At 36.4% G+C, this 26943-nt stretch overlaps 1 protein-coding gene across 2 annotated transcripts; it reads right to left on the reverse strand.

Moving 5' to 3' along the window:
• Window positions 1-256: 256 nt before the first annotated feature.
• Window positions 257-25546, reverse strand: LOC141442341 (cytochrome P450 4c21-like). 2 transcript variants are annotated; one of them, XM_074107303.1, is made up of 11 exons: window positions 25371-25546; window positions 22296-22385; window positions 19313-19423; window positions 12022-12106; window positions 10402-10502; window positions 10067-10263; window positions 8588-8642; window positions 5834-6023; window positions 5323-5471; window positions 2725-2904; window positions 257-524 (listed from the first exon to the last, which is right to left on the reverse strand). In XM_074107303.1, exons 1-11 carry the CDS (start codon window positions 25534-25536, stop codon window positions 364-366), a joined length of 1485 nt encoding a protein of 494 aa, XP_073963404.1. In that variant the 5' UTR covers window positions 25537-25546; the 3' UTR covers window positions 257-363. The 2 variants fall into 2 exon arrangements, with proteins under 2 accessions (XP_073963404.1, XP_073963405.1); XM_074107304.1 differs by lacking the exon at window positions 19313-19423.
• Window positions 25547-26943: the final 1397 nt, after the last annotated feature.

Raw genomic sequence — 26943 nt, forward strand, 5'->3', positions numbered from 1 at the left:
TGTAACCGTCTTACCCGTACTAATTACTTAATTTACCCCGTGAGGTGAGTAGAACTGAGTCACGAGGCTCATGATGGTGGCCTGTCTAAAAACTAGTTTTAAAATCCCTTTTCTTTTAATGTTCTATTGGATCGATTTCAATATTCATCTTAAAGAAAATACCACAACTACAGAAAGATGCGTTTGTTGTTTTTAACAGCGTTATAGAACAGCTTATGTATTTGTATATAATAATAATTAATAAAATAAGTACACATCAAGTCATAATTATAATTCTAGTACCATACCATGTTTTAATTACTTTTTCGAAAATTCCGAATATTTCCCAAAATAGCTCGTACCAATTTACAGGAATCTATGTAGTTAACATTGTTCTCTTAGTTCTAAAGACAGGCGCTGGCCTTCCACAAATTTCATTAAGATTTCAAATTTTCGCTTCACTTTGCTGTAGTCCGCCGTTATCTTGAACTTGCGTATTAGGTGTACTAGCGTGGTTTTCAAGGACATTAGCGCGAATGCCTTTCCTGTAACAGAAAAAGTTATTTTTCACTTCTCATGCTCGTAAAGTTGGTGTTTATGCTGGATCTAGGCGACATAAAATGACCAAGACCAAATTTAAAATCTTCGTCTAAGACCAAGGTAGGTGTCAACAGCCACAAACAAAGAAGTTTCTTTATATTTTTTTAATATATTTTTTATTTATATAAAACTAAAAATCAATCAAATCAATCAAAATAAATCACTAAAACTAGAAAAAATATAATTATATAGTAATGCATGAAAAATTAAATTTACGTAGTCATTTTCTCGCCATCGAAGTGAAAAGCAGAGTGTAAAACTCGAGCTTTAAATCCATTTTCCCCTCTACGTGTCTATCCACCCTCGGCGTACCGGCTCGGGTGTCTATATGAACGCCTTGGGTAAAATGGCTTGTTTTATGCTCTTGTTGTACAATGTACTATTCTTCCAAGTAAGCTTTAATTTTATTTTAGCCGCACTAAATACCCAGCACAAAGCGGGACTTTTTGCAGAAAAAAATCATGAAAATCCTTGATTGCACTTTTTTAGATTTTTTTTTAATTGTACCACCAAAGAGGTAACACAAATATTTTTTAACCAACTTCAAAAAAGGAGGAGGTTCTATGTTCCGATATTTGTATTTTTTTTTATGTATGTTCACCGATTACTCAGTCAATGTTGGACCGATTTTCAAAATTATTTTTTTAATCGAAAGGGTATTCATCTGAGGTGGTCCCATTCTCACCAAGTCAAGATCTGATGATGGAATCCTAGGGAAATCGAGGGCAAACCTCAAATTTTATAGGCACACCTATGGCGATTTTGGCATTTTTAGCATGAAAATGAGCATTTACATTCAGAAAGTATCATTTGGTAACCTGGACCTAATGAAGAAGACCGTGTTGACCAATGGAACTCATCAAAGCTAAGTAATGCTCGCTCGTCTATAAACGATCATGATTAATATACCTAGATAAGCGACTAAGAAGAAGCTTTAAGTTAATGATTCTTTCGAACTGATCTGATGCTGAAGCCAGAAGGTAGGCAACGGAACTCTGTTATATAAAACAAAGCAACTTAGTCGTGTTTGGGCTTAATGTGCTTTGGCTACGAATCACTAAAAACAAATGGAACCGACTACAAAACCCTTGAAAATATTTTTCTAGGTACGAACTAGCTCGAAGTCGGGACGACTATTGTCAGGCATTGCAGTGCATTTTTGTTAAAAAAATTCTTTATACTATAAAATTAGCCTGCATAGTGCAAAAAATCTAGCGATAGGTTGGTCAATTTGACGGTCTTATGAAATTTGACAGATTGCGTTCAAAAAATGGTTGCTACCAATCCTACCAAAAATAGTAAGTACCTAGCCATATTTAAAAAAACTGTGCGTTTAGTTGCCCAACCTGGCGCCCATGTGAAATTTAAAAGATCGCGGGTAAAATATAGTTATCTGCTATTAACTCTGCCAAAAAAAAGTAAGAAATAAAAAAAACAAATTGGCGGGAACCTTGCGAATTTTAAATGGACATTTTTTGAGAGTGCGAATTTAAACTTACAAAAATGGAATCATCAATATTGCTAGTGACATTTCTTTTATATTAATTGTTTACCATGAGTTTTTTTTTGTCTACTATTCATGTAATAGTTGAAAGAAAAGCAGATTATGCACCTTGCATTAAGTAATTTATATTGCCCTCGTGCTTTTTAAAGCCCTCGCTGACGCTCGGGCTCCAAATCGGCACTCGGTGCAATAATAAATAACTTTCTGCTAATAAATTCAGAAATCAGCATTTACTGAGTGGGATCCATTTTGGTGCACTGTTACGTACTGGTATTAAGATTAAGATTTCATGTACAATCTTTTTTTAAACAAAATAAGTTTATTAAAAAAAAAGTTTATTCTATTCTAAGTATATAGGAAACCTACGCGGTGCGGTGCGGTGCGGAGCGGTGCGGAGCAGAGCCGAGTTCCCCCCAATGCAAAGAGTACCTACGAGGCTTTTGTGATTTTTTTCTGCACTAGGTCTGTAACGAGTACCAGTGAAAAAGTAAAAGAACTTCAAAGGCACAAAAAATCATTATAGTTTCCTTCAATGAACAACTCCATAAACAACGACAAAATAATTCAGTGCCATGACTAATAGAAATTCAATTTCTTAATTCAAATTGTACCCGCTCATCTAATTCTGCTGCTGACCGTACCTATACAGTTTCTCCTGCCAATGCTAAACGCGCAGTAGGCACCGGGACTCTGCGGCAGCGAGGCGGGGTCCAGCCAGCGCTCGGGACGGAACTCGAAGCGGTCCGGGCCCCAGATGGGCAAGCGGTGGATGCCCCAGAGAGAAACGACACAGCCACTGCGCGCAGGTAGGGTGTAGTTTTCTGTGTACATACTTAAAGCATTAAGATAAGGCAACGTCGAGCCGAATGCTGTTTTGTGGAGTGGCAGATCAATTTTTGTGGGATATTTGAAAAACTAAACAATATTTAAATACTCGTAAAGGTAAAAAAAAAATCTGTGTGTTAGTGTTCTATACAAGGTGTTATAATTTGGTAAATAACTGAAAACCAGAAGAGTAGAATCAATTACACTATGCTTTAAATTAGGTTGTGTTTGTGTTCTTAAACCCCTTTTTTACTGTGCCCAGTTTAACAGTTACGACTGCAACAGGCGCTAATTAAATATTTTAGCGGGGTTGCATATTATTTCGATAATTTAATATTGGCCGTTTGGCTGTCAATGTGTGATTTTCTTCTAAAACGTCAAATCGCAACTGACAAATACAAATCATGATGTAGAATTAGAATTGAAGTAGAATTACTGACTTAGCAAAACACACGAATATCTTTTAAAATAATGATGGTAGGTATTCAAAAACAAATGCAATCAACTAACTTGAAATTAAAAAATATTTATGGGGTGTCTGAGGTTTTCAGTTATTTAATTATCATCTTGTTTGTATATTCTGTTGTTATAGAGTCTGGCTAATGAAAGATGAACCTGTAAAACCGCAGATGGTATCACCAGGTATCACCATAGAATAAGTAATAGTACAAGAACAGAAGCTTCTCTGCCATACAAAAGTGACGATTAGGCATAAGAATCGTGCTTACTTTATGCTTCTCTGTCTATCACATGCCTATTGGAAAATAAGTACCTAATGATTTAAAACGATATGTTGAACATAAAAAGGTTAATATCGGATGTCCCAAAAAGGACGCAAGATTTAAATTTGCCGCCATTTTTGTATTTTAGTGCTGGCAACACTGAAAAAAACTATTTGACAGCTGAATGTTTAGGGTTTGTAAAAATGGCGGGTTTTCCGAAAGATCAACGCGTTTTTATTATTGAACAATATTTCAAAAGAAGTTTGCCAGTGTACGGTTCGAGAATTCCGTGCAAAATATGGTCGGAATATTGACTTTACTTCATCAACTGTGAGCAGAGTGGTTGCAAAATTCAGGGAGAGTGGATCAATTCATGATGTTCATTCCACTGGTCGTCCAAAAACAAGCCGTTGAAATGGCAATACTTTAAAAGAGGAAATTCGACGCTGCATTGGAGAAATTCAGCCGCATCTATGCAAAATGGTCATAGAAAATTTTGTCAAAAGAGTGAGTATGTGCCAGCAAAGCCTAGGAGGACATTTGCCTGACGTATTATTTCCACAAATAACCCCATTTTATGTATTTCAAGATTTTATATACAAATTTATTATATCGAAAAATAATATGTGCTTCTCATCAATTTCAAAGTTTGCGTCGTTTTTGGGATACCCTTTACAAATATTTTTGTCAAAAAATGAATCTTAGAAACCACAGTTGTATTGACCAGTTCTGAAAGGGATATTAGTATCAAAATATTTTGCCAGGCCTACTAACCCACAAATTCGGTCACCGCATCTAAACACTCTTTGTTTGCTGTTTGAACATGGCTTCCCTCTCTGCTTGTTTTTGTTTGAATTTGCTTATCATGGTAAATAATCTGTCGCACACCACTTTTTGATTGTTTTGACCATGTTTCAGCAGTAATTTTTTAAAAAACTCTAATTAACACACGAAGGTACTAAACTCAACAAATCACAGAATAGATATAATAGTAAAATAGTACAAGCTCAAGTGTCTGTTTTCTTATACTCTTTGGTCTGTTTGCCCATGACATTTGAATAATGTTGCCACTCAAATAATAGCTGGGTTTAGCTTTAATTAGCCAAACTATATCTGTGTGGGAACCATCAGTGGGAACCATTCAAAATCCCGACTGTTGAAGTTTAATTTAGGTACTCGACGAATATAGGTACCTACTACAATATTTAGACTTGTTTTCCTTTTTAGTTTTTTTTAATTGTTCCTGATTTGTCGTAATTCTGTTTCGTCGGATTCCTGTTTCGTCGGATTCCTGATTCGTCGGATTTTCAATATCAAAAGAAACTATGCAATTACCGTGACTTTTATATTTAATATTTAAAACGAATCTTCCTTTCTGATAAATACTGGTTTACTGCATGATAGATTTAATTACAAATAGATAATTCTGACGAATCAAGAATTACGACGAATCAGGAACAATTCGTTTTTTTTAAGTAGTCGGGTTTTCTGAGTTTTTTTTAAATTTTATACTTTTTGATATTCATGTGAAAACAGTAGCTTTAAAGAGTGAAGCTAAGACAATATATACTTAATCGGAATGGGCTAATTATAAGCTTTTATTTGATAGATACTCATATTGTAACAAATTTATAAAAAAAATACTTACATACGCTACAAATACTGAACAATGTCTAATTTTAGTGTACTTACTAAGTTTTATTTCTGTTCCGACGTCCCGTGCGACAAAAGGAACCACAGGGCTTACGCGTAGCGCCTCCTTTATGACAGCTTCCGTGTACACCAGCTTTCTTACATCCCCTGCCTCCACCACATCACTGTTTCCGAGCACTGATGTAATCCTAGAATTAGAATGACATCGGGGGGCTTTCAAGAAAAGGGCTTATACTTTCTTAAAAGGCCGGCAACAGACCAATGACTCTCCTGGAGTAGTATTGGTACTCATAGCCGGTGGTAAACATTTCCCATCAGATGAACGGCATGCTCGTTTGCCTTCCTCTCATAACAAAAACAATTACAAAGAAAAATATCAAATTTTACAAAATAAAACTTCATTTTGAATTTCCAACTCAAACGAATTTAGACGTATAAACGTTACATTTACTCGTATTTTGACACAGTTGTAGTTAAGTATTTTTTTCAATTATGAACACGTAAAACATACAGCAAAATAAATAATTATATTTAATGCATAGGTACGCACTCGTTATAAATTTTCTCTTGCACCTCAGGATATGTCCCTATGAGCACTAAAACCGAGATCAGTGCCTTTGATGAAGTGTCGTAGCCTCCTAATATCAAGCCGTTCAGCTCTTCCAGAATCTGCTCGTCGGTGAACAGGCCGTCTTCAGCCATGTCGAGCATTAGGTCCAGAAAAGCTGTGTAGCGAGGTGCTGCAAAGTATTTTTGAAAGGTATATCAAAATACATAAAGTTTAAAAAGAATAATGGACGAAATACATAATGGTCATTTGATGTACCTAATGCATTTTTTAACAAATTGTCATCTTTACCGAAATGTTATAAAAGAAACCTAACCTAAGTTAATCTGTAAATTCTCCTTTTAAATTTGCGATACGATTTTTATTTTTTGCGAATAGATCTCTAAATTTAAAACCAGCCAAAAGCATGTCAGACACGCCCGAAATAGGATTCCGTAGCCATTACGAAAAAAATAAAGTAATATTTTTCTAAAGATTTCGTATTTTGTACGGAATATTCCAAGTTTAGGTATATTTTATACCTTAGGCTATTATTCACTTTTAAACTACTAATAATTCTTAAGAAAACTTAACCGTTATAGTTTTCCTTGTAAGTTTGATATACTTACTACCATCCTGAATTTGCACTTTAAAGTTGAATATTTTGCAAACAAAAATCACTGAATCGTTTTAGCAATTCCCTAATGGTTTTAAAAGACCTATCCAACGATATCCCATACTACAAGGTTGGATGAGAAAAAAAAACACCCCAACTTTACGTCTATGGGAGGTACTCTAAACATTTTTTCTGAATTTTTTAGTGTACCATTTTGTCGGCATAGTTTACATATAAGTATATTCGTGCAAAATTACAGCTTTCTAGCATTGATAGTCCCTGATCAAAGCCGCGGACGGACATACAGACAGACAGACATGGCGAAACTATAAGGGTTCCGTTTTTTCCATTTTGGCTACGGAACCCTTAAAATGTTATGAGAACATCTACAATTTTTTGGAAATACCTATTAAACAAATGATACCCAACACCACAGAATAGGTAATATCGGCCGCAACAAGCGTGCATAAAATATCTGATACGACTCTATTTCTAGGGCCGGAAGGACGTGTCAGATATTTTTGCACGCTCCGCTGTGGCAGATATTATTGCTGGTGACTGTACCAACACTATGGATTTTTATTTGTATCGGCGTATGCAAATTTAGTGCTTTATCCCACTAATAATATAAAAGCGAACTACCAAGTCGATTTTCCGTCCTCATATATTATATAGCTCAGACAGTTGGTATGCGTTCGCCGAAGGATAAGCCCCTGTGCGTGTTCTTGTGGCAAACACTCTGACGACAGGGGCTTTGCTGTGGCCGAGCACTCAATGGAACCAGATTCGACGCACGATATCAGATTTGATAAGGTATCTGTATCCAGTTACTGCTCAGAATAGAGCGATGTGGAGAGCGCTGAAGGAGGCCTACACCAAATTGGTTGAGAGAGGCTTGAGATGATGATGATGATGAAGGTATCTGTACTTAAAAAACTGTGTACTGTATGTAGATAAGTTTTTCATTACACGGAAAGTGCGTGAAGCCATTGAGATTAGTCGTCATCCGAATTTTAACCGGGATTGTGGTTCATTGGTACCCCCGAGTTGGAAAACGGTATTAAAGGGCTGTTTCACCAACCATTGATTAGCGTTAACCGACGGTTAAATGTGATGCCGTCTCCGTCTATTCGAACAAAACGAATAGAGACGGCATCACACCTAACCGCCAGTTACAATAATCAATGGATGGTGAAACAACCCCTAAATATATTATATTAAATAACCGTGCTGCGTCATCGGTTGATATGAACGTGCAAGGCTATCGCGTATGAATTCGCCGCTAGAGGCGCTAGTGTAGCGTGAGATCTCCGAAATGTCAAATCTCATATAGTTTTTGGGTGAGCTACGCGGGTTTATTTATAATTAGAATAATTTTGTGAATATTTTGCATTACCTGAAATTAATTATGGCAATTATGCGTCACGGGGGCAATGAATGTCTGTGTTTTGAGACAGTTTTATCGTTCGGAAACTTTTGTCCCTTTTTTTCCGAACATAACGGGACTAAGCAACACTGTGGTTGCTGGATATTTTTATGGTACCTACGGTTTTAAGGTGTATTAAATATGATTTTAATCTAAACTTTGTTTTAACGCCCGTAATAACAGACTTTGAAAGCCACACTTAAAAACCTCACGCAACAGTATCGCCATCTAGAAAGACAAAAAACGATAGCCCTCATTTACAAATTGATGTTGTTTGTGTTGTGTGCTACCCTACATTTGACAGTGGCAATAAAAATGACGATGAAAACGCGGGTAGTTGTGCGCCGGTGTTTTTTCGTCGGGTAGTCGCGCGAGCAGAGCGGTGGCGCACAGTGCGCGTGTTGCAGCAGCCGCCGAGTCGCGTTGCTCCTTGGAAGAAGGGCTACAAATTAGCCCGAAACAAGTCGGGCTAAACTAGTTATCCGGTACATTATCATTTAAATGCGAACTACTACTTACTAACTAGCAATATTTTCGCGGATGGACAGACTGACGGCATTGAGGCGGCAACGGTGAAAATATGTACCTACATGAGTCTGTACTTGAAATAAATGAATTTTATTTTTTTATTAAGGATTCTTTGTAGGGTCCTGAACTGGGTACAGAATAAATAATAGTGTAGGACTACGGAACCTTTATAAAATTGAATACTTACAGGAAATATCAGCCACTTTTTCTTGATTTCTCTCGGCCCTTCTCTTGTCTATGACCTATAAAATTATAATAAGTATTTTCAAAATGAATTCATTAAAAAAAATATATCATAAAAACTAAACCGCCGAAAAAACTCAAAAGCAAAAAATAATAAACTTTTTTTGTTTAACTTTAATCTGATTGATACCATTTTCTAGGAAAGCGCGCCATTTTTAACCCCTGACGCAAAAAGACGGGTGTTATAAGTTTGACCGCTATGTGTGTCTGTGTGTCTGTCTGTAGCACCGTAGCTCTTAAACGGGTGGACCGATTTGAATGCGGTTTTTTTTATTTGAAATCAGGTTATCTAGCGATGGTTCTTAGACATGTTTCATCAAAATCGGTTCATTTTTTTTGAGATATTGAACCTTGAAGTGACAAAGTCGGGGTTTTTCCAACTTTTTGATGGTTAGGTTAGGTTATGTTTACATTGACAACGTTCTAGTGACGTCATTATTACGGGCGCTATATGACAGCACCGCTGATCCTCGGAAACCAAAGGTTAATGCTGGACATCAGAGCCAATAATAGGTCGGATGTCCAATTTTTGTACCAAAATCACTTTTTTAGAATCGTACAAATTTTTTGTCCTCTTTCAGGCCATCTAACTGTAATATCTATATAGTTATTTCTTTTATTAACCAAGTAAGATTTACTAAAAAAGGTCGGTTGCCCATAATAGGTACCTTAGAAGAAAAATAACTGATGTTTAATTATGATTTTTTGCCTCTAGCAATCTTAATGTATCTCTTTCGACATAATTTATATTGTCTGGTATTCACATACGATATATTGGTTTTAAATTTACCTTAGAACGGAGCGTCTGATGTTAATATCAGACGTTTTGGTTCGGGAAATCCTCACAATATCCATAACAAAAAGAGATAGCGATAAATTTTATGCGCGATGAAAAGAGACAGAAAGCAAACCTACGCCTGACGATCGCTGAAACTTTGAAAAAATGGCTGATGTTCACATAAGATTGAATATTTTTTAATTTCATTTCGAGCCATATATTCTGATTTGAACATAAGACTTATATTTATTTCGAGATGCCAAGTTTTCTTAAAGCCAAAATGTCGGATGTTAACATTCGAGCACAGCAAAGCATACGCCTTAATAATTGTAGGTCAGATGTAACACCCTTTTAATGATCAAATTTGAATTGCATTGTTATTGATAGCGTAAGAGAGAACTTATATGACAGAAAACACTTGTAGTTATATATGCTCTTTCCATATTAATAACTAGTTTTCTTAATTTTTATACATTAAGTCGATGTTAAAAACTTTTATAGTTTAATTTTGCTTGTCCTGTAAAGTATCAAAAATGCACATCTGACCTATTTGACTCTGATGTCCAGAATGGTTTACGCGAAATTTCGGGTAAAGACTACCTAGTTATCATATCAACGTTAGTGATCACAGGTACTCGTACATACCCTTTTTGACATATTGTGCATCGTCTTTATGGCCTCATCTTCGAGTTTTTTTGTCGAAGGCACTTGGTAAACGAAATCAATGTAAAGAAAGGAGTTGCACATCTTATCTACTAATAATTTAAGTTCTGCGTCTACTGCGTTTCTGTACTTCTGATCGACAACAGATTTAATGTCCTGTGTTATCCCTAAAACTGTTACTGAAAAAAAAAATTAACGATATTCATTATTGCCTAAAACCCGAATAAATTATTGTAATTATTGTAGTATTATTTTTCATTATATTTAGTAATTCTGACATCAATAAATTTATATTTTCCTAATAAATCTTTACTTACGGCATGTAGTTTCCAGCATGTTTTCAGCAAAGAGGTTTTCAAGGTCAATCTCGCCCGTGCCTGCGAGTGGCTGCAGGTTTTGCACCAACAAATCCGACTGTCTATTTAATAAAAAAAAAAGTTTTATCTCGTCTTTCCACACTCTTGACAGAGTGACCGTAGTCAGCAGTTGAGGATCTATTATAGTGAAAGTGAACCTTCGTGACGACTTGAGTGGATTGTGGAGTGAATTGTGTGGTGGTTTCCCTTTGCTTACCACAAGAGAGTCCACTTTCACATTAGTTCGCTTAGTCATCTTTTACGACACCCATAGGAACTGGGTAGGACGAGATTAAACACAGCTCATTACAGCCACCCGGCACCCGACCAGCACCGCCTCGCCTCTCATATATAGGTACTCGTATATATGGATTTGTATGGGTATGCGCTCACTACATCAACTCCGTAGCGTCACCAGATCGCCTCACTCGCGAGGTTGTCACGCGCGGACGGCGAGTGGATCACTCGGTGATAGCCCGCTGCTCGCCGCCATAGCAGGCATCTGTCACTCGTCCATACCTACAGTGATAAACACCTACAGCGCGCGACAACTTTAGATTGTCTAATGGGGGCTGCCGCGCGTTTGCGAGCCTCTATTACCAACCGACAAACCAGACATTCCAACCAGATGGACGGTTAGTACTTTTTTTTCCCAAGCGTCAATCTGGTTTGCTGGTTAATAATAGACATTCCTAACCCACACCCTGGCGAGCACACGCGTGACGCGACACTTGCTTTGAATGTTTCGATCCTTTCCTAAATATCTGTGTTATCGCTTGTGAGATCAGTACAGATCCATTGAATAATGTTTTTCCATCGTGTTTTGTCGAATAGGTTCGTATTCATCTTGTTTTCTCAATTGGCTGCAGTAAACTTCAGTAAGTAACATTTATAAACGTTTAGTTGGATCGTTTTCTGTCTGTCTGTGGCACCGTAGCTTTTAAACGAGTGGACCGATTTGAATACGGTTTTTTTATTCGAAAGCAGGTTTTCTAGCAATGGTTTGGTTGGTTGGTTTTCTGACATGTTTCATCAAAATCGGTTTAGCCGTTTTTTAGATATTGAACTTTGAAGTGACAAAGTTGGGGGATTTCCAACTTTTTGTTGGTTAGGTTATGCATGGTAATGGGCGGGTCACATCGCTCAAAGGACAATAACCGTTGAGGGAGAAAAGTCCTCTAGTGGTGTCCACTAAGTGCACTGACGACATCGTGAGAGTTGCGGGCAACCGATGGTTGCAAGTGGCGAGTTGTCGTTCATTGTGGCGCTCTAAGGCTGATGATGATAATGATGATGAAGAAGTGTTTTCCAACTTTTTCTTGGTTAGGGTATACTTTAAAAAATTTATTTTCCGATGTTTTTTCGAACGTATATACTGACTGCTTGGGTGAGTATACTACGATGAAAATGCATTACAAGAATGATGAGAGACTAGGCTTGATCTCCAGTAGCTTTATTTTTCTTGTTTTTTATGATGTTTTGCTACGATTCAGATAAAATAAATCAGTTGTCTATGATGTATGTAGACTGTACCTTTACTATGATAACTTTGTTTTAAATGGTAATTGGAATTGTACGTACTTATTAAAAATATGCAGGAACCCGTCTAACACATGCTGACTGAAAGCCGGGTTCAGCAACTTGCGGTTCCTCTTCCAAGTGGTCACTGAAAATAATGCTCATTTATAGTTAACAAAATTTAAAGTAAATCAGATACCGTTTTAATCAGCTTTAATGGTGATTTTCCACCGGCGAGGCGAGATGAGAATTGAAATTTGTATGCATTATCGGGCACCCGCTGCGAGGCGCCGCGGGCCACCGATGAGCTAGCTACATATTAGTAATCTGTGCACCGCTGGCGCTGCCATATAAATTTCAATTCTCGTCTCGCCTCGCCGGTGGAAAACCACCTTAAGAGAAGTTTCCCTGCCGGCCGCGCGGCCGCGTTAGGTATTTGTTTGGGATATTGCTGTCTTTATCGCTCGTGACTTATGCGCTCGCAGCCGTCCCCCCACCATGCCTTCCGCAATGACGTCCGTAATTTATATCGAGATAGCTGTAGGCTTTTCAAGATTTGGGCGGTTGAATTTTGGGTTTCGTTGTCCTCATATTATACGATAAGTATATAACACAGAAATGAATGATAGTTTACAATCAAGATATTCATTGTATTTTCTATGCCTGTGGTTTTTCGATTTTTGTAAAAATGCTTTATTAGTCTGTAATTCTCGTGCAAAGTTGAGATCTTTTTCTGTCTACTTTTGAGCTCCTGTAATTCTGATATTACACATTTATATAAATCTGAAGACACATAGTTTAGAATTGGTCTTTCCTACTTACATTTCATCTATTTCTGTTGCCTAGTTTTCAAATGAAGCCACACGTTTGTATGGAGAATGGAACGAAGATACTTCTCTTAGGGGCTGTTTCACCATCCATTGATTAGCGATAACCGACGGTTAAATGTGATGCCGTCTCCGTCTATTCGAACAAAACAAATAGAGAGGCACAAACCTCGCCATATAAATATATATATATACACATACATAAGAAACAATATATATGCACATACATAAACATATACTAAAATTATACTTTAGTGCTTATCGAAAAGCACGTTTTAACGTGTTAATAGTACAATTAAATAAATCTACGTCCTTAAATTTTTCATTTTCATTGAATAATTTGCAAGCACGCTTTATGAATACATTTCGTGCATAGCACGTCCTACTTCGAGGAATGAAAAACAGGTCTTTTTTACGGCACTGGCGCTGACATCTACGAGGGACTCTAAAGCCAATTGGATGAAATAATGAGGGGATATCCAACGTGTTGTGCAACATCTTAAAAAGTAAAACTGAGTCTACGCAATCCCGACGTTCGCTGAGCGTTTGGAGTTTATGGTATGTCAGTGAATCCTCATAGCTACTATAAGTGTGGCCAGTTCTAAAGTCAAGAGCTTTAACAAATTTTTTTTGTATCCTTTCTATTCTTTTAATGTGGATAGCATGGTAGGGTTTCCAAACCGCACAGGCAAATTCGAGATGGCTGCGAACAAAACTATTGAAAAGGATTTTATATGTAAGACTATCTTTAAATTGTTTGCATACACGCAAGATGAAGCCTAATTGTTTATATGCTTTTTCAATAATTGAATCTAAGTGTGGTTTAAACAGAAGTCTAGAGTCCATAATAATACCAAGATCACGGATTTGTGTCACTCTACTCAGACGACTGTTACACAATGTGAAATCGTAATTTAAGTTTTGTTTTTTCCTTGAAAAATTTATGACATAACACTTATTGAGGTTTAAAACTAATTTATTGTCAATACAAAATTTTTCAAAATTAAATAAATCTTCCTGCAATAGATAGCAATCATCAACAGAGTTTATGACTTTAAAAATTTTTGTGTCGTCGGCGTACAGTAACACATTTGAGTGTTTAATATAATTATTTATATCATTAATAAAAAGCGTAAATAATAAAGGACCCAAGTGTGAGCCCTGGGGTACTCCAGAGCTAATAGACTTCCATTTTGAGGCATAACCAGATAAAACCACACACTGATTCCTATTTTCTATATACGATTTAATCCAGCGGAACAAATCACCGTGTATACCGATGCGCCAAAGCTTGAGAAGAAGTGTGCGATGGCAAATTTTATCGAATGCTTTAGCGAAATCCGTATACACGGCTTCTACACAGGCACCTCTATCCATTGCCAATAGAATCTCATTAGTGAAAGTCAATAAATTAGTATTTACTGAACGACCCCTATAGAAACCATGTTGCCTTTGACTTATATGATTTTTAACTACTAGGGAAAGTTGATCTGTAACGATCTTTTCAAAAATTTTATTAAACTGACACAATTTTGAAATGGGTCTGTACTCTTCAATATTACGACTAACTGAACCCTTAGGAATAGGTGTTACAAAAGCCTTTTTCCAAATTTCGGGAACGCACCCTGATTTCATAGATTTATTAAATAATATAGTGAGCGGAAGTGCTAAATTTGAAGAACATTTCCTAATAAAAATAGGATGAATGCCATCCGGACCAGCGCCCTTGTTGACATTAATTGTGTTTAATAGTTTATGGACAGTGCTGCGATTAATTTCTATAGAACTTATATCGACTAAAGGTTCACAGGGTGGTGGTAAACAGTCATTATTACAAAGCAAACTATTACTAGAGTTTTCGAATACGGAGTGAAAGTGATCGTTAAAAAAATTACAAATTTCTTCACCGTTTGATGTAACAGAGTCCTTGTAAATCATAATTTGTGGTAGTTTATGTTTAAGATTTTTAGATTTAATAAAAGTCCAAAAAAAATTAGGGTTTGATTTTATTTTTTGTTCCGTGTGAGATATGTAGCTGTTATAGCACTGTAATTCCATTTTAGCTGCGCGTTTTCGTAATACTTTAAAGGCTTCATAATCCAAAGGATTACCGTATTGTTTCCACAACCTGTGATACTTACGTTTTTCATTAAGCATCTTTCTAAGAGGTCTAGTGTACCACACTGGCACAGACACAGATGCATTCACCCTACGTCTTGGAATATAATTACTAATCAAATTATTCAAAAGATCATAGAAATTTGTAACACAACTTTTGAAATTACAATCGGCGAAGAAATGATACCAATTTATTTTTGATAACTCCAAGTTGATCGTGTTATAATCACCAGAATTAAAATTATAAATTAAATTAGGGGCCGGCTTAAGAGTGGGTTTGAAATTTAATTTTAAATCTATAATGACTGCTTTATGATGAGTGTCTTCGGGCGTGAGCGGTTGGTCGCAAGCATTTACTGTACATTCGGTGCTGCACAGTATTAAATCAAGTATACGATTATTGGCGTTTAGTATACAGTTAAATTGACTCAAATTGGTGAACGATAAAAAATCTTGAATGAGTTGTATTGCATAGCTGTTACCCGGTATTAAATGCATTCCCGCTGAAGAACGGGCCACCCACTCAGCCTCAGGTATATTGAAATCGCCGGTAATCAGGAATAAATCATTAGGCCTTTCTATAATTATTTGACTAGCGGTATCGAAAAATGAAATTAACGATTCCCTATAACCGGCACCTCGAGGAATATAAGTACAAGCTATATTGAAGCATGATTGTTGTTGCGAATCGTTATTGCGATCAAGCGGTAAAGAAACCCAGACACATTCACAGTGAGCACGCGGCGGCACGGGCCAATCCCGTCGCCACGGCCGCGCCACCGCCACGCGCCGCCCCGCTCTCTTCAGCTGATCGATCGGATCGAAAAACATCAAAACTATTATCAAAAAATTCTCCATCATAAAAGTCTGGAGTCAACCAAGTTTCCGTTAAACAGATAAAATCATAGTCTGATTGAGCAACTTTCGAGAAAAAATCGCAAGATTTTGTTCGCAAACCCCTCACATTCTGATAATAACCATTGAAAGCGTTATTGGCCATTTTTAAATACAAATTTAAAATAAGTTTTTACCTTTATTAAATAAATAGAATTCGCGGCACTCCTAGAAAAAGACGGATATTCACTTTTTAAATAAAAAATACTAGAATAGAAATAATGTAATATATTTTGTAGATTAATATTTAAAAGAGACATGCTTGCAAAGTATTCAATAAAAAAGTGTAAACAAATAATAAGTTCACGTTTGTAGTTGTAAACAGTACAAAAAACAATTAGATCAGATGAGTATAGCGTATGACACACATGCTTATAAGCACAATTGCAATATTGCAAGGGCAAGAGAGTATTTAGAGAGTTTTTATGGGAAGAAAATATAATATTTAAAATTATAAAAATACATAACGCTGATAAAAATACCAGTCACTTGATTTTTTTAAGGTCGGATTCATTACTTATATAGATAACCTTACTTTGTTCGGTTTTACGAATAAATATTTTACAGTCGCGTATCCACAGAAAAGTGTAGTTATGTTGTAGCCGTAATTGTCTAGCTTGTTTCAACAGCAATTTATTGGCTGGGGTTAGGTGGTCGCCGACGTACACGGTGGCGGCAGGCCCCGGCAGGCCGATGTCAGCGGTGGTTAGGCCGCGGCGAGCGCGCACTGCGGCTAGTAATTCATTTTTTCGACGACGCTGTGTGAATCTAACAATAACAGCTGGTGGTCTATTGTTTTTCTGTGTTTCACTCTGATCTGAATGGAAGCGGCGCACTCGATGAATAACGTCGACATCACTATCACCTAGCGAGTATCCGACTTTAGTAGATATGTTTCGGAGAACAGTGAGTAAGTTTTCTCCCTTGGCGTAAGGTATACCAGAAATCTCCAAATTATTCATCATAGAGAACTGTTTATTGCTGTCATTTTCGGTGACCAAACGCTTAATAGTTTCATGGGCCTCATCGAGCGATTTCGAGAGTGTTGTCATTGTTGCAACTTTCTTCTCAGTCAAAGTGATCCTATTTTCAAATTCAGATAAGCTAGTCTTCACCTGAGATTGTACCTCCAAAACACTCTGATAATGAAGTCATAACACGCAATTGATCTTTAATTTCAGATCTTATGTCCTCTCGCATAGCTATAAATTTTTTCATTTTGTGATGTAGTGAAATTTGTAAGAAGGGACATTATGTCATTTCTGAACTCAGAAAGTTCGAGTTTAATGTCATACTCATGTCCCTGCTGCTTCCTTTTGCGCATGGTGATTTGGTGAGCATCCTGGTCCACATAGGTCGGAAGGTCCGGTTGGGATCCACTTTTAGGAGGTGTACGACGCAAAGTGCTCATTTTTTTTTTTTTTTTTTTTTTTTTTTTATTATATATGTAGGTAAGTATAAATTAAATCGAATTCCTCAAGTAGCTCACTAGTAGGGATCGACAGCTGCGCACGGCGCACTCACGCAAATATTTATCCGCGGGGGGCGAAGAGCAGGGTCTCGCTCTCGTCGCATGCAGTGACAACACAAACACTTAAAGTTAACCTTAATGGCAACAACAATACTATCGATAACTGATCGTAAGTTAAACTCAGAAACTCGTAACTCTAATTAGTACACGTCCGCTTTGCTTTTTGAAAAAGAAAAATGCTTTATTAGTCTGTAATTCTCGTGCAAAGTTGAGATCTTTTTCTGTCTACTTTTGAGCTCCTGTAATTCTGATATTACACATTTATATGAAAATCTGAAGAACCACAGGCATAGATAATTACGTCTTGTCCATACTTACCAAATTTCATCTATTTCTGTTGCCTAGTTTTCAAATGAGACCGGGACTACGTTTGTATGGAGAATGGAACGAAGATACTTCTCTTAGGGGCTGTTTCACCATCCATTGATTAGCGATAACCGACGGTTAAATGTGATGCCGTCTCCGTCTATTCGAACAAAACAAATAGAGACGGCATCACACCTAACCGCCAGTTAACACTAATCAATGGATGGTGAAACAGCCACTTAATGTTTTAATTAAATTCATCATCACCTTGAATTTAGCGCTCATCACGCTTTTGTCATTATCTTTATAAATGTACTAGCTTTTACCCGCGGCTTCGCACGCGTAAACTATTCGGTCTGGTAGTTGCAATTGAAATTTTTGGGATTTTACAAAATTCCCCTGGAAATTTCCAAAATTTATATCATGGTCTTCATTGAGGTTGTGTTGTGAAACCCAGTGCTGAAATTTCAAAAAATTTCTGTTTCCAAATTCAAATTCAAATCATTTATTCAGTAAATAGGCCGCAATGGGCACTTTAACACGTCATTTTTTAAACTACCAGCGCTTTCGGAAAGACCATCAATGCCAAGAAGAATACGCCGCAAGAAACTTGGCAGAAAGTCATTTTTTCAAAATAAAATAATATCAATTAAGTATAATACTTTAAAACTACAGTATACAATTAAAGAAAAAAATACAAAATAATAATAATAATACAGGGATTCATGGGGTCCCTTAATTACAAAACTATCCCGTGGGAAAATCGAAATAACAAGTAGCGTATGTGTTGTTCCGCAGCCATTACGAAAAAACTTAGTAATATTTTTCTAAGGATTTCGTATGTTGTACGGAATATTCCAAGTTCAGGTATATTTTATACCTTAGGCTGCTATTTACTCTTAAATTACTAATAATTTAGACGACCAGATGGCCCAGTGGTTAGGGAACCTGGCTACGAAGCTTGAGGTCCCGGGTTTGATTCCCGTGTCGGGAAATTATTTGTATTTGTATTTGGGGCAGATATATTTGTATGAAAAATACGAATGTTTTTTCTCGGGTCTTGGGCGTTTACTATGTATTTAAGTATGTATCTATTGTCCGACGCGCTCTTGGCCGGTTTTTTTATTTTATTTTATGTCATGTTTAAGAAAAGCAATATACAAGCCTCGGCCGGAACGTTGGGTTGCCGGCCTCGCATCTCTATCCTCCTGCCCTATCCAAAGGCACTTTTTTAGAATATCTTTTTGAAACTTTCAAATTATATTGCTTAGAGCTTAAGATATTCAGGAAAAAAGGAGGAAAAAATCTCCGGCTTTTCCTACTAGTTTTTCACTATGAACTTTACAAAGGCCATCAGTGTCCAATTATAATAAAATTATTTGTTATGTCCTTCCCAAAGGAAGGATGTAGGCACGAGGCTATATATCCTCTTGGCCGGCAACCCCGGTAGTAATGTACTATTAGTGATAATTTCATAAAAATGGTTATTTTTTTAAATATAGTTTTTTGTAATAAAGCCTATTTTTTCGCAAATCCTTTTGTATTCAATTTATTTGGCCCTTTATGAATTAGCAGACGTTATTTACACACAATGTACTTGTATTATCGATAATTATAAATTCGAGAATCATGGAGCATTTAAAAGCACAAAGTAGGTAAACTTAAAGTCTATTATTACCATCCGCGAGAATCAGCCCGTTGCCGAAACAGCGTTTGCTTAGGTCATAGATTAAATTTTTCTTCAGGCAGGAATTGAGCACAGTAAAAGCATCATCTGGATCATTGACGACTGAAAAAGAGGATTGATCATTGCATAAGAATGATAAGAAGATCATTGAATAAGAAGATATTGATGATGATGATGATTCATGTGGCCCGAATATGGCTGGAAGAAGACATCAAGTAGGTATATTATTGTTTATTACCTAAATTACAAGATAATGTTCAGAATTATTGACGGTAGGTAGGTAAGTAGGTAATATTATGCTTACGTTTCAGACATGTATTTGACTGTCAGGTAGTGTTTTTTTTAATTGTGGGTTACATAACTAAAGCCGAATTTAGACTTGCAAGAAAAATCGTGCAAGTTGCATTACATTGCGAGGCCGTAAAGCCAACGAGTTTGTAGTGCTCAATCGAGCGCCGCAATGTAATGCCACTTGCACAATTTTTCTTGCAAGTCTAAACTCGGCTTAACAATGCAATAACGAGAAGTTTAAGAAACTGTGAAACCTTTTGTTCAAGGCTTTCTTTTTTTAATATATTCCAAGAATGTTGTAGTGAAAGAAAAATTATTTTGTACCTTTCGGCGTCGAGACCCTTGGTCCGTGGGGCCCTGGCGCTCTGAGTCTCTTCAAAGATCTATCAAAGAGACTCAGAGATACCACAGGACAGGAGACCGAAGAGCTGGCAGTTTCCTCGCTCAACGCATCAGTCTTGCGATCCAGCGGGGAAATGCTGCCAGCATCTTTGGTACCATGCCGCAGGTCCATTTTAGATTTAATATAATTTAGTTTATTTAATTTTACTGTACATAATATACCTATTTTATAGTTGGACCTGTATTGTTCTGGAAATAAATCATCAGTTAATTTTATGATATTTATTGTTGTAATTGCTATTTTATGTGCAATGTTTTTCACCTTCAAGTGTACATAATACAGGGTGTAAACTTCATATCGATCAGTATGGGAAAGTCTGAAACCTGAACCATGTCATCGATTTTAGTCACAAGAAAAACTGCATTCTTACATTTTAAAAAACTTCTATTCAGCTCGAGAATCGAACCCGGACGTTTTGAAAAATAAAACTTATATTATTGAAGAATATGAAATACAATGCATTTTATTTATTCTATGTAAATAACGTGTTTCATATTAAAATTTATCACTTACCCACACAACCGATATCCAAACAAATAATAGTAAGTATATTATTATGTTTTATTTTAAAAAACGACCGGGTTCGACTCCCGAACTGAGTACAAGTTACTTTTTTTAATAAATGAATGCAGTATTTCTTCTTACTAAAATCGATGACATGGCTCCTAAGAACAGATCTTGGGTAAAGTTTCACACTTTCCCATACTGACCAATATGAATGTTACAGCATGTATATTGATTTAGTAATTTATCAAAAAAAAACGCAGCATTACGTAAACATAAAATATTACGCAAAAAAAATAGATCATAGTTATAAATAACAAATATTATGTACTAGGTCTTTATACACCGTGTTCTTTATTTCCATTAACTTCGGCAAACGGCTCTGTTCATTCGATATGAACATAATAAGGTAAAAGTAGTTACCTGATAATTAACTTTTTCGTCACATTGAAAAAATTTTTTTTTCTAGAATAAAATTTTTTTTTAGATGCACATAACAGCTTCACGCTCATTAAATAGTTAAATTATAAAATACACACAACACAACAAGATATATTGACAAGTGACATTGACGCAGGACCGATGAACGGTGGAGCAGACGAGTCCTCGAATGGAGACCACGGACGGGAAAACCTAGTGTAGGGCGTCCTGAGGCACGGTGGACGGATGACCTTAAGAGGATCGCTATAGAAGTGGAAAGACGCATCGACAATGCCTGGAAGAGCTTTTGGTCTATGAAGAAACTATTGAAGGGCAACCTTTCACTCTTGTATACTGCCCATCTTAACCTACGGTGCCCAAACATAGTCCTTAACCGAGATCCTGAAGTCCAAGTTGAAGGTTTGCCAGAAGGCTATGGAGCGTAGCATTTTAGGTATCAAAAGGACAGATCGGATCCGGAACACCATGTTGCGCTCGAAAACGTGCATAGCAGATGTAGGTAGAGAAACCGCCAGGCTGAAGTGGGACTGGGCTGGCATGTCTGCCTCATGCAGCGGAGAGATGGGCACAGGTTACTACCCAGTGGGCGCGCCAAGTTGGTCAACGGCGGCGCGGTAGACTGAGACGGAGGTGGCGGGACGACTTGGACACAGAAACGATTGGCAAAACTTACCTGCCGACAGGAGAAGTTGGAAATGCGAGAGACCGAAATATAATCTAAAGGCTGACCAGAATTATCAAAAACCTCGCTATATTGCGGAAAACCAATAGAACTAATTTCTTGCACCGGTAAATTCAAATGTCATCTGTATTGCTGCCAAAGTTTAACGTTGTTTACGTGCGGTAGTTTAAAGTGTTATTTTGTGTTTTTGTGCGTTAAAATGCCGAAGATAATCCACAGCCTTGGAAGGAAAATAATTCACAATGTAATTCAAGTTTTTTTTTTTTAAATAACTTCACTGACACCGTTGTCAATAAGACTGGTAAGTAGATATCGTATAGTAAGTGTCAAGAATGTTGCAATATAAAACGTAGAAGTGCTGCCCTCGAGTCAGGTTTTTATATTCCTGGTCAGCCTATACATGATTTGATTAATGAATGTTTGGCACAGCTGTTTGTTACACTTGTTGTGTCGACACCATAATGAACTGATGTACATGGGCGCAACTTGATTCTGATTAGACCAAACCATATTTTTTCCAAAATTAAAAAAAAACAAAAGGGTACACTTTTTTTTGAAAACGCCCACTCCACGTCCTACGCTTGTTTATTTTTATTATTTTTCTCTCTAATACACTTATTTTTGCTGTTGTTCCACATAATTTCATATCTTACTGAACATCGGGCTGGAAGCAATCCAAATTTTTATAACGCCACCCTCGCTCTCAGCCAGTTTACTGAGTCTTTGAAGCTCCTCCCATAAATCTGCAACAATCGTAATGACAGTCAAGGCTCAGTACCGTTAGGTAACAATAATGATCAATGCATCCAAATGGTTGCCTGGAAGAGATCGCTTTTAAAAGATAGACCTCCTATTGTCTACCCTGTTTTTTTTTATTCTACTGGATGGCAAACGAGCAAGTGGGTCTCCTAATGGTAAGAGATCACCACCGCCCATAGACACCTGCAATACCAGGTTGCTAAAACGATTTTTCGATTCAGTGATTTTATTGCAAAATATTCAACTTTAAAATGCAAATTTTCAAAAAAAAATGGAAAAATTTTAAAAAAAATTGATGGTAGTAAGTATATCAAACTTACAAGGAAAACTATAGCGGTTAAGTTTTCTTGGGAATTATTAGTAGTTTAAGGGGCTGTTTCACCATCCATTGATTAGTGTTAACTGACGGTTAAACGTGATGCCGTCTCCGTCTATTCGAACAAAACAAATAGAGACGGCATCACAGCTATCCGCCAGTTAACACTAATCAATGGATGGCGAAACAGCCCCTAAGAGTAAATAGCAGCCTAAGGTATAAAATATACCCAAATTTGGAATATTCTGTACAAAATACGAAATCCTTAGAAAAATATTACTTATTTTTTTCGTAATGGCTACGGAACCCTATTTCGGGCTTGTCCGACACGCTTTTGGCCGGTTTTTATTCTGTAGGTACAGAATTTGACCAGATGTCACTTAGCCGATTTTTAGCTTGAGCATGGCATAATTGACCTAGTCCCAAAAACTAAGCAAAGCTTGTACTGTGGGTGCTAGACAACGGATGGACATACATTATTATAGATAAATATATACTAAAATACATACAAACATCGTACGTATGTACTTACAAACATTCGTATTCATCATACAAATATTTGTCCGTCACGAGGATCGAACCCGCAACCGCTAGCTTCGTAGTCAGGGTCACTAACAACTTAGCTATCTGGTCGAATAGCTGATATTTTGCATTGTTAAATTAATTATATTGTATTTGTAATGAATAATAGTAGATAGTTGTGATTTGAATAATGCTTTAGCGAAACTTAAAAGTAAGTTTATTAATTAGTTTACTTTGACATTTAGAGACTATATACATCTCTGAATTATTTAGATTAGGAATTTTATTATTAACATAGGGACTTTATACATCCCCTTGCCGTATAATAATTTTATTATTAACTCAGGGACTTTATACATCCCCTTGTTATGTTTAAGGCTGTATATTGTTAAGCTTATGGATTTTAAACTTTTATATTTTTAGTTTAAATTCTAGTCACAGGCTCGCGACGTCGAAGTTCCCAAGACGATCCCATAGAGCTTATGGGAACGGAAGCAATACCATGCCTCGTACCGCTCTGCTTTCAGAGCATGACATGAGTGCGTGTGAGCTAACTTTGGGGCGGCAGACGTGAACTTGCCTTCGAAATCCAAAAGCTTAATGGTACTTGACCTGAAATGTATATTTCAGAACTAAATTATTGTTATTATTATTTTAAAATTTATGACGGTGGAAGCATTCTACACTTCCACTGAACGTAGATATAGTTTAGATATAGTTAGTTAGTGTTTAGTATTGTAACTAAGGGACCCCATACATCCCTGTATTTCTTTTATTATTATTTTTTGTATTTTTTTTTCTTTAATTGTATAATATAGTTTTTAAGTATTTTATTTGTAATTATATTTTTATGAAAAAATGACTTTCTGCCAAGTTTCTTGCGGCGCATTCTTCTTGGCAATGATGGTCTTTCCGAAAGCGCTGGTAGTTTAAAAAATGACGTGTAAAAGTGCCCATTGCGGCCTATTTACTGAATAAATCATTTGAATATTTGAATTTTTTTTTTAAGGCCCAGCACACACGGTGAAACGCAACTGCAACAAAACCCTTTTCAAATTATTGGTTTGAAACCAGTTTCAATCGTTTTACACACACGCCGCAACCACAATTTGAATAAAACATTACCACATTTGATAAAATCATTTCCGTTATGAGAACAGACGTCTACAAAATGTCTAAATCAAGTGATGAAGAAGATGTGGTTCTTTATTTGTATCTTCGACAAAGGTGGCGTAAACAAAGTAGTGTGGATACTTACGACCATATACATTGAGAAGAATATCAACTGCCGTATGTTTGCGGCTGCCAAAGAATTGCAAGAAACTGATAGAAAATTCATGGATGTTATCGTATGAGCAAAAGTCGACTTCCAACGCAAATTTAATGTTTTATCATCGTCGTCAGTCATTTTATTGCATCGAAAAAGACGCCAAGCCGATGAAACGCAAACACGAGTTTCCTACACGCCGGTTTCAATACGACTGATTTGCAATGCGTTTTTAACCGGTTTCAAACTGGTTGCGTCATGTGTGGATCTCTCAAAGGAGTTTATGGCATAAATAAATAAATAAATAAATAAATATCATGGGACACTTGACACCAATTGACCTAGTCCCAAACTAAGCAAAGCTTGTACTATGGATACTAGGCAACGGATAAACATACTTATATAGATAAATACATACTTAAATACATATTAAACATCCTAGACCCGAGAACAAACATTCGTGTTATTCACACAAATATCTGCCCCGGCCGGGATTCGAACCCAGGACCTCAAGCTTCGTAGTCAGGTGCTCTAACCACTTAGCCATCCGGTCGGCATAAACTCAAATGAAACGCAAAAGTAACTAGAAGTTGCAGTTTCGTTGCAGTTCTTTGCGTTTCACCATGTGTGCTGGGCCTAAGTCTCACATTTGATTATAACGAACAATGAGGTAAAAACTAAAAATTATAATAATAACAGTAATAGTAACTTCGTTTTTGACATTGATATTTCTAGAGTTAAGATCTCTAATAAATTATGAACATGAATTTATTTATTTATTTTATTTATTTATAACGTTCCAAGCAGAGTTAACAATTATGTGACCAATTAATGTAAAAAAAAACCTAATTTCACAAAACTTACTGCCTCCGATGAATTTATAGGCGTGTCCTATAAAAGGTAAAGCTGCTTTATCACTTGGAACCTGAGCTGCCAGTGCCAGAAGCCTTTGCCTTTTCTTCGTTACATGAAACTTTAAAACTTTCAAAGCCCACAATGCAACAGCTAGGAGTAATATAAGGAACAACATGTTAGCTTAAGTTTTCAGAAACAAACTACTGAATACATAAAAAATTTGACCCTTATATACTTATGGTTACGTAATTTTAATGACGGGTGTCATACAGATTTGTAGGTAATCGTCGCTCGGCAGGCAAAAGTGCTAAAGCGACACTTCTTCAACTTTACAGGAGAGCGATTTAAAGTTTTTTTTTTACGAAAAAAAAACATTACTTATTATCCAAACGGCCAATTTTGTAATTTCCAGGAATGTATGACACACAATTTAAAAATCTATAAATAGTTTTTAATAATTCGTAGCAAAATGGTTTGAGAGATAAGTGTCGCTTTAGTAAGTTGTTCCCTTGTCATCAAGCAATTTTTTATTTTTGTAATGCTGATTTACCAAAATATTCCAAAATACTAAACAAAAATTATGATGGTAAATAAATTAATATTAATCATCTAGTTATTCTAAAGTTTCAATAACTTAACGTTAATTGTTACTAACAGTAGACTTTTGTTAATGTTATAAGGTAAGTACCTAATCAGAAAACACTTCTAATTTAATTTACATTAACAATATAAAAGACTTACAACTCCATGACCAACTTACCTTGTATGCAGATGATACCTGCCTTTTTTATCTCGAAAAATCCATATCTGACGCTATTTCAAAAGTACAACAAGATCTTAATCTACTTCATGAATGGTTCCAATACAATCTTCTCACTATAAATGCTGATAAAACTTTATTTATAATCTTCAAAGACAAAAATAAACCCATGAGCAACTCCATTAACGCTGGACGGGCAAGAGCTGAAAGAGAGTACAGAGGAAAAATATCTGGGCTTACTTGTTGATAGTGGACTGACTTGGAAGCCACATATTGAGCACATTCGAACCAAGCTGTCTTCCCTTATAGGATCTGTACGAAGAACTGCTTGCTGTTTCCCACGACAGGTTGCTTTCCTAATATATAACTCACTAGTCAAACCACATGCTCAATACCTCATCGAAATCTGGGGAAGTGCAGCCAAAACCAACGTATCAGACCTACAAATCAGTCAAAATAAAATTGTTAAAATCCTTTTCCACTATGACTATCTCACCCCAACGGAAAAAAATTATAAAGGTACCCAGCTCTTGTCGGTCAAACAGCTTTATACTTATAATATGTGTATCTTAATTCGTAAAATACTAAACAAAGACATTAATTCACAAATTAAATTAAAACATAAAAGTGATATCGCAAATACCGAAATAGAAATGCTGACCACTTACTTAGTATTAGTAGTATTAGTACCAATATAGAAAAGGAGTGGCAACTCTACGGTCAAATTTGCATGTATGGTAACAAGCGCTATCTGGTAGCTAGCTGAAGAACTAAATCTGACATAACACACACATGTACATGCACGCACACAACAAGCTTAAC

The sequence above is a fragment of the Choristoneura fumiferana genome, chromosome 25 (assembly GCF_025370935.1).
Source record: "Choristoneura fumiferana chromosome 25, NRCan_CFum_1, whole genome shotgun sequence".
Lineage (NCBI taxonomy): Eukaryota > Metazoa > Arthropoda > Insecta > Lepidoptera > Tortricidae > Choristoneura > Choristoneura fumiferana.

Bases quoted from the DNA above. Each gene is read 5' to 3' on its own strand.
- LOC141442341 (XM_074107303.1), bottom strand. From the start codon at position 25,536: ATGTTGTTCCTTATATTACTCCTAGCTGTTGCATTGTGGGCTTTGAAA. The intron at 22,386-25,370 runs GTAAGTTTTGTG...CGATTGTTGCAG, and splicing joins CTATAAATTCATCGGAGGCA to ATTTATGGGAGGAGCTTCAA. The intron at 10,264-10,401 runs GTAAGTAAAGAT...TTTTTTTTTCAG, and splicing joins CATGCTGGAAACTACATGCC to TAACAGTTTTAGGGATAACA.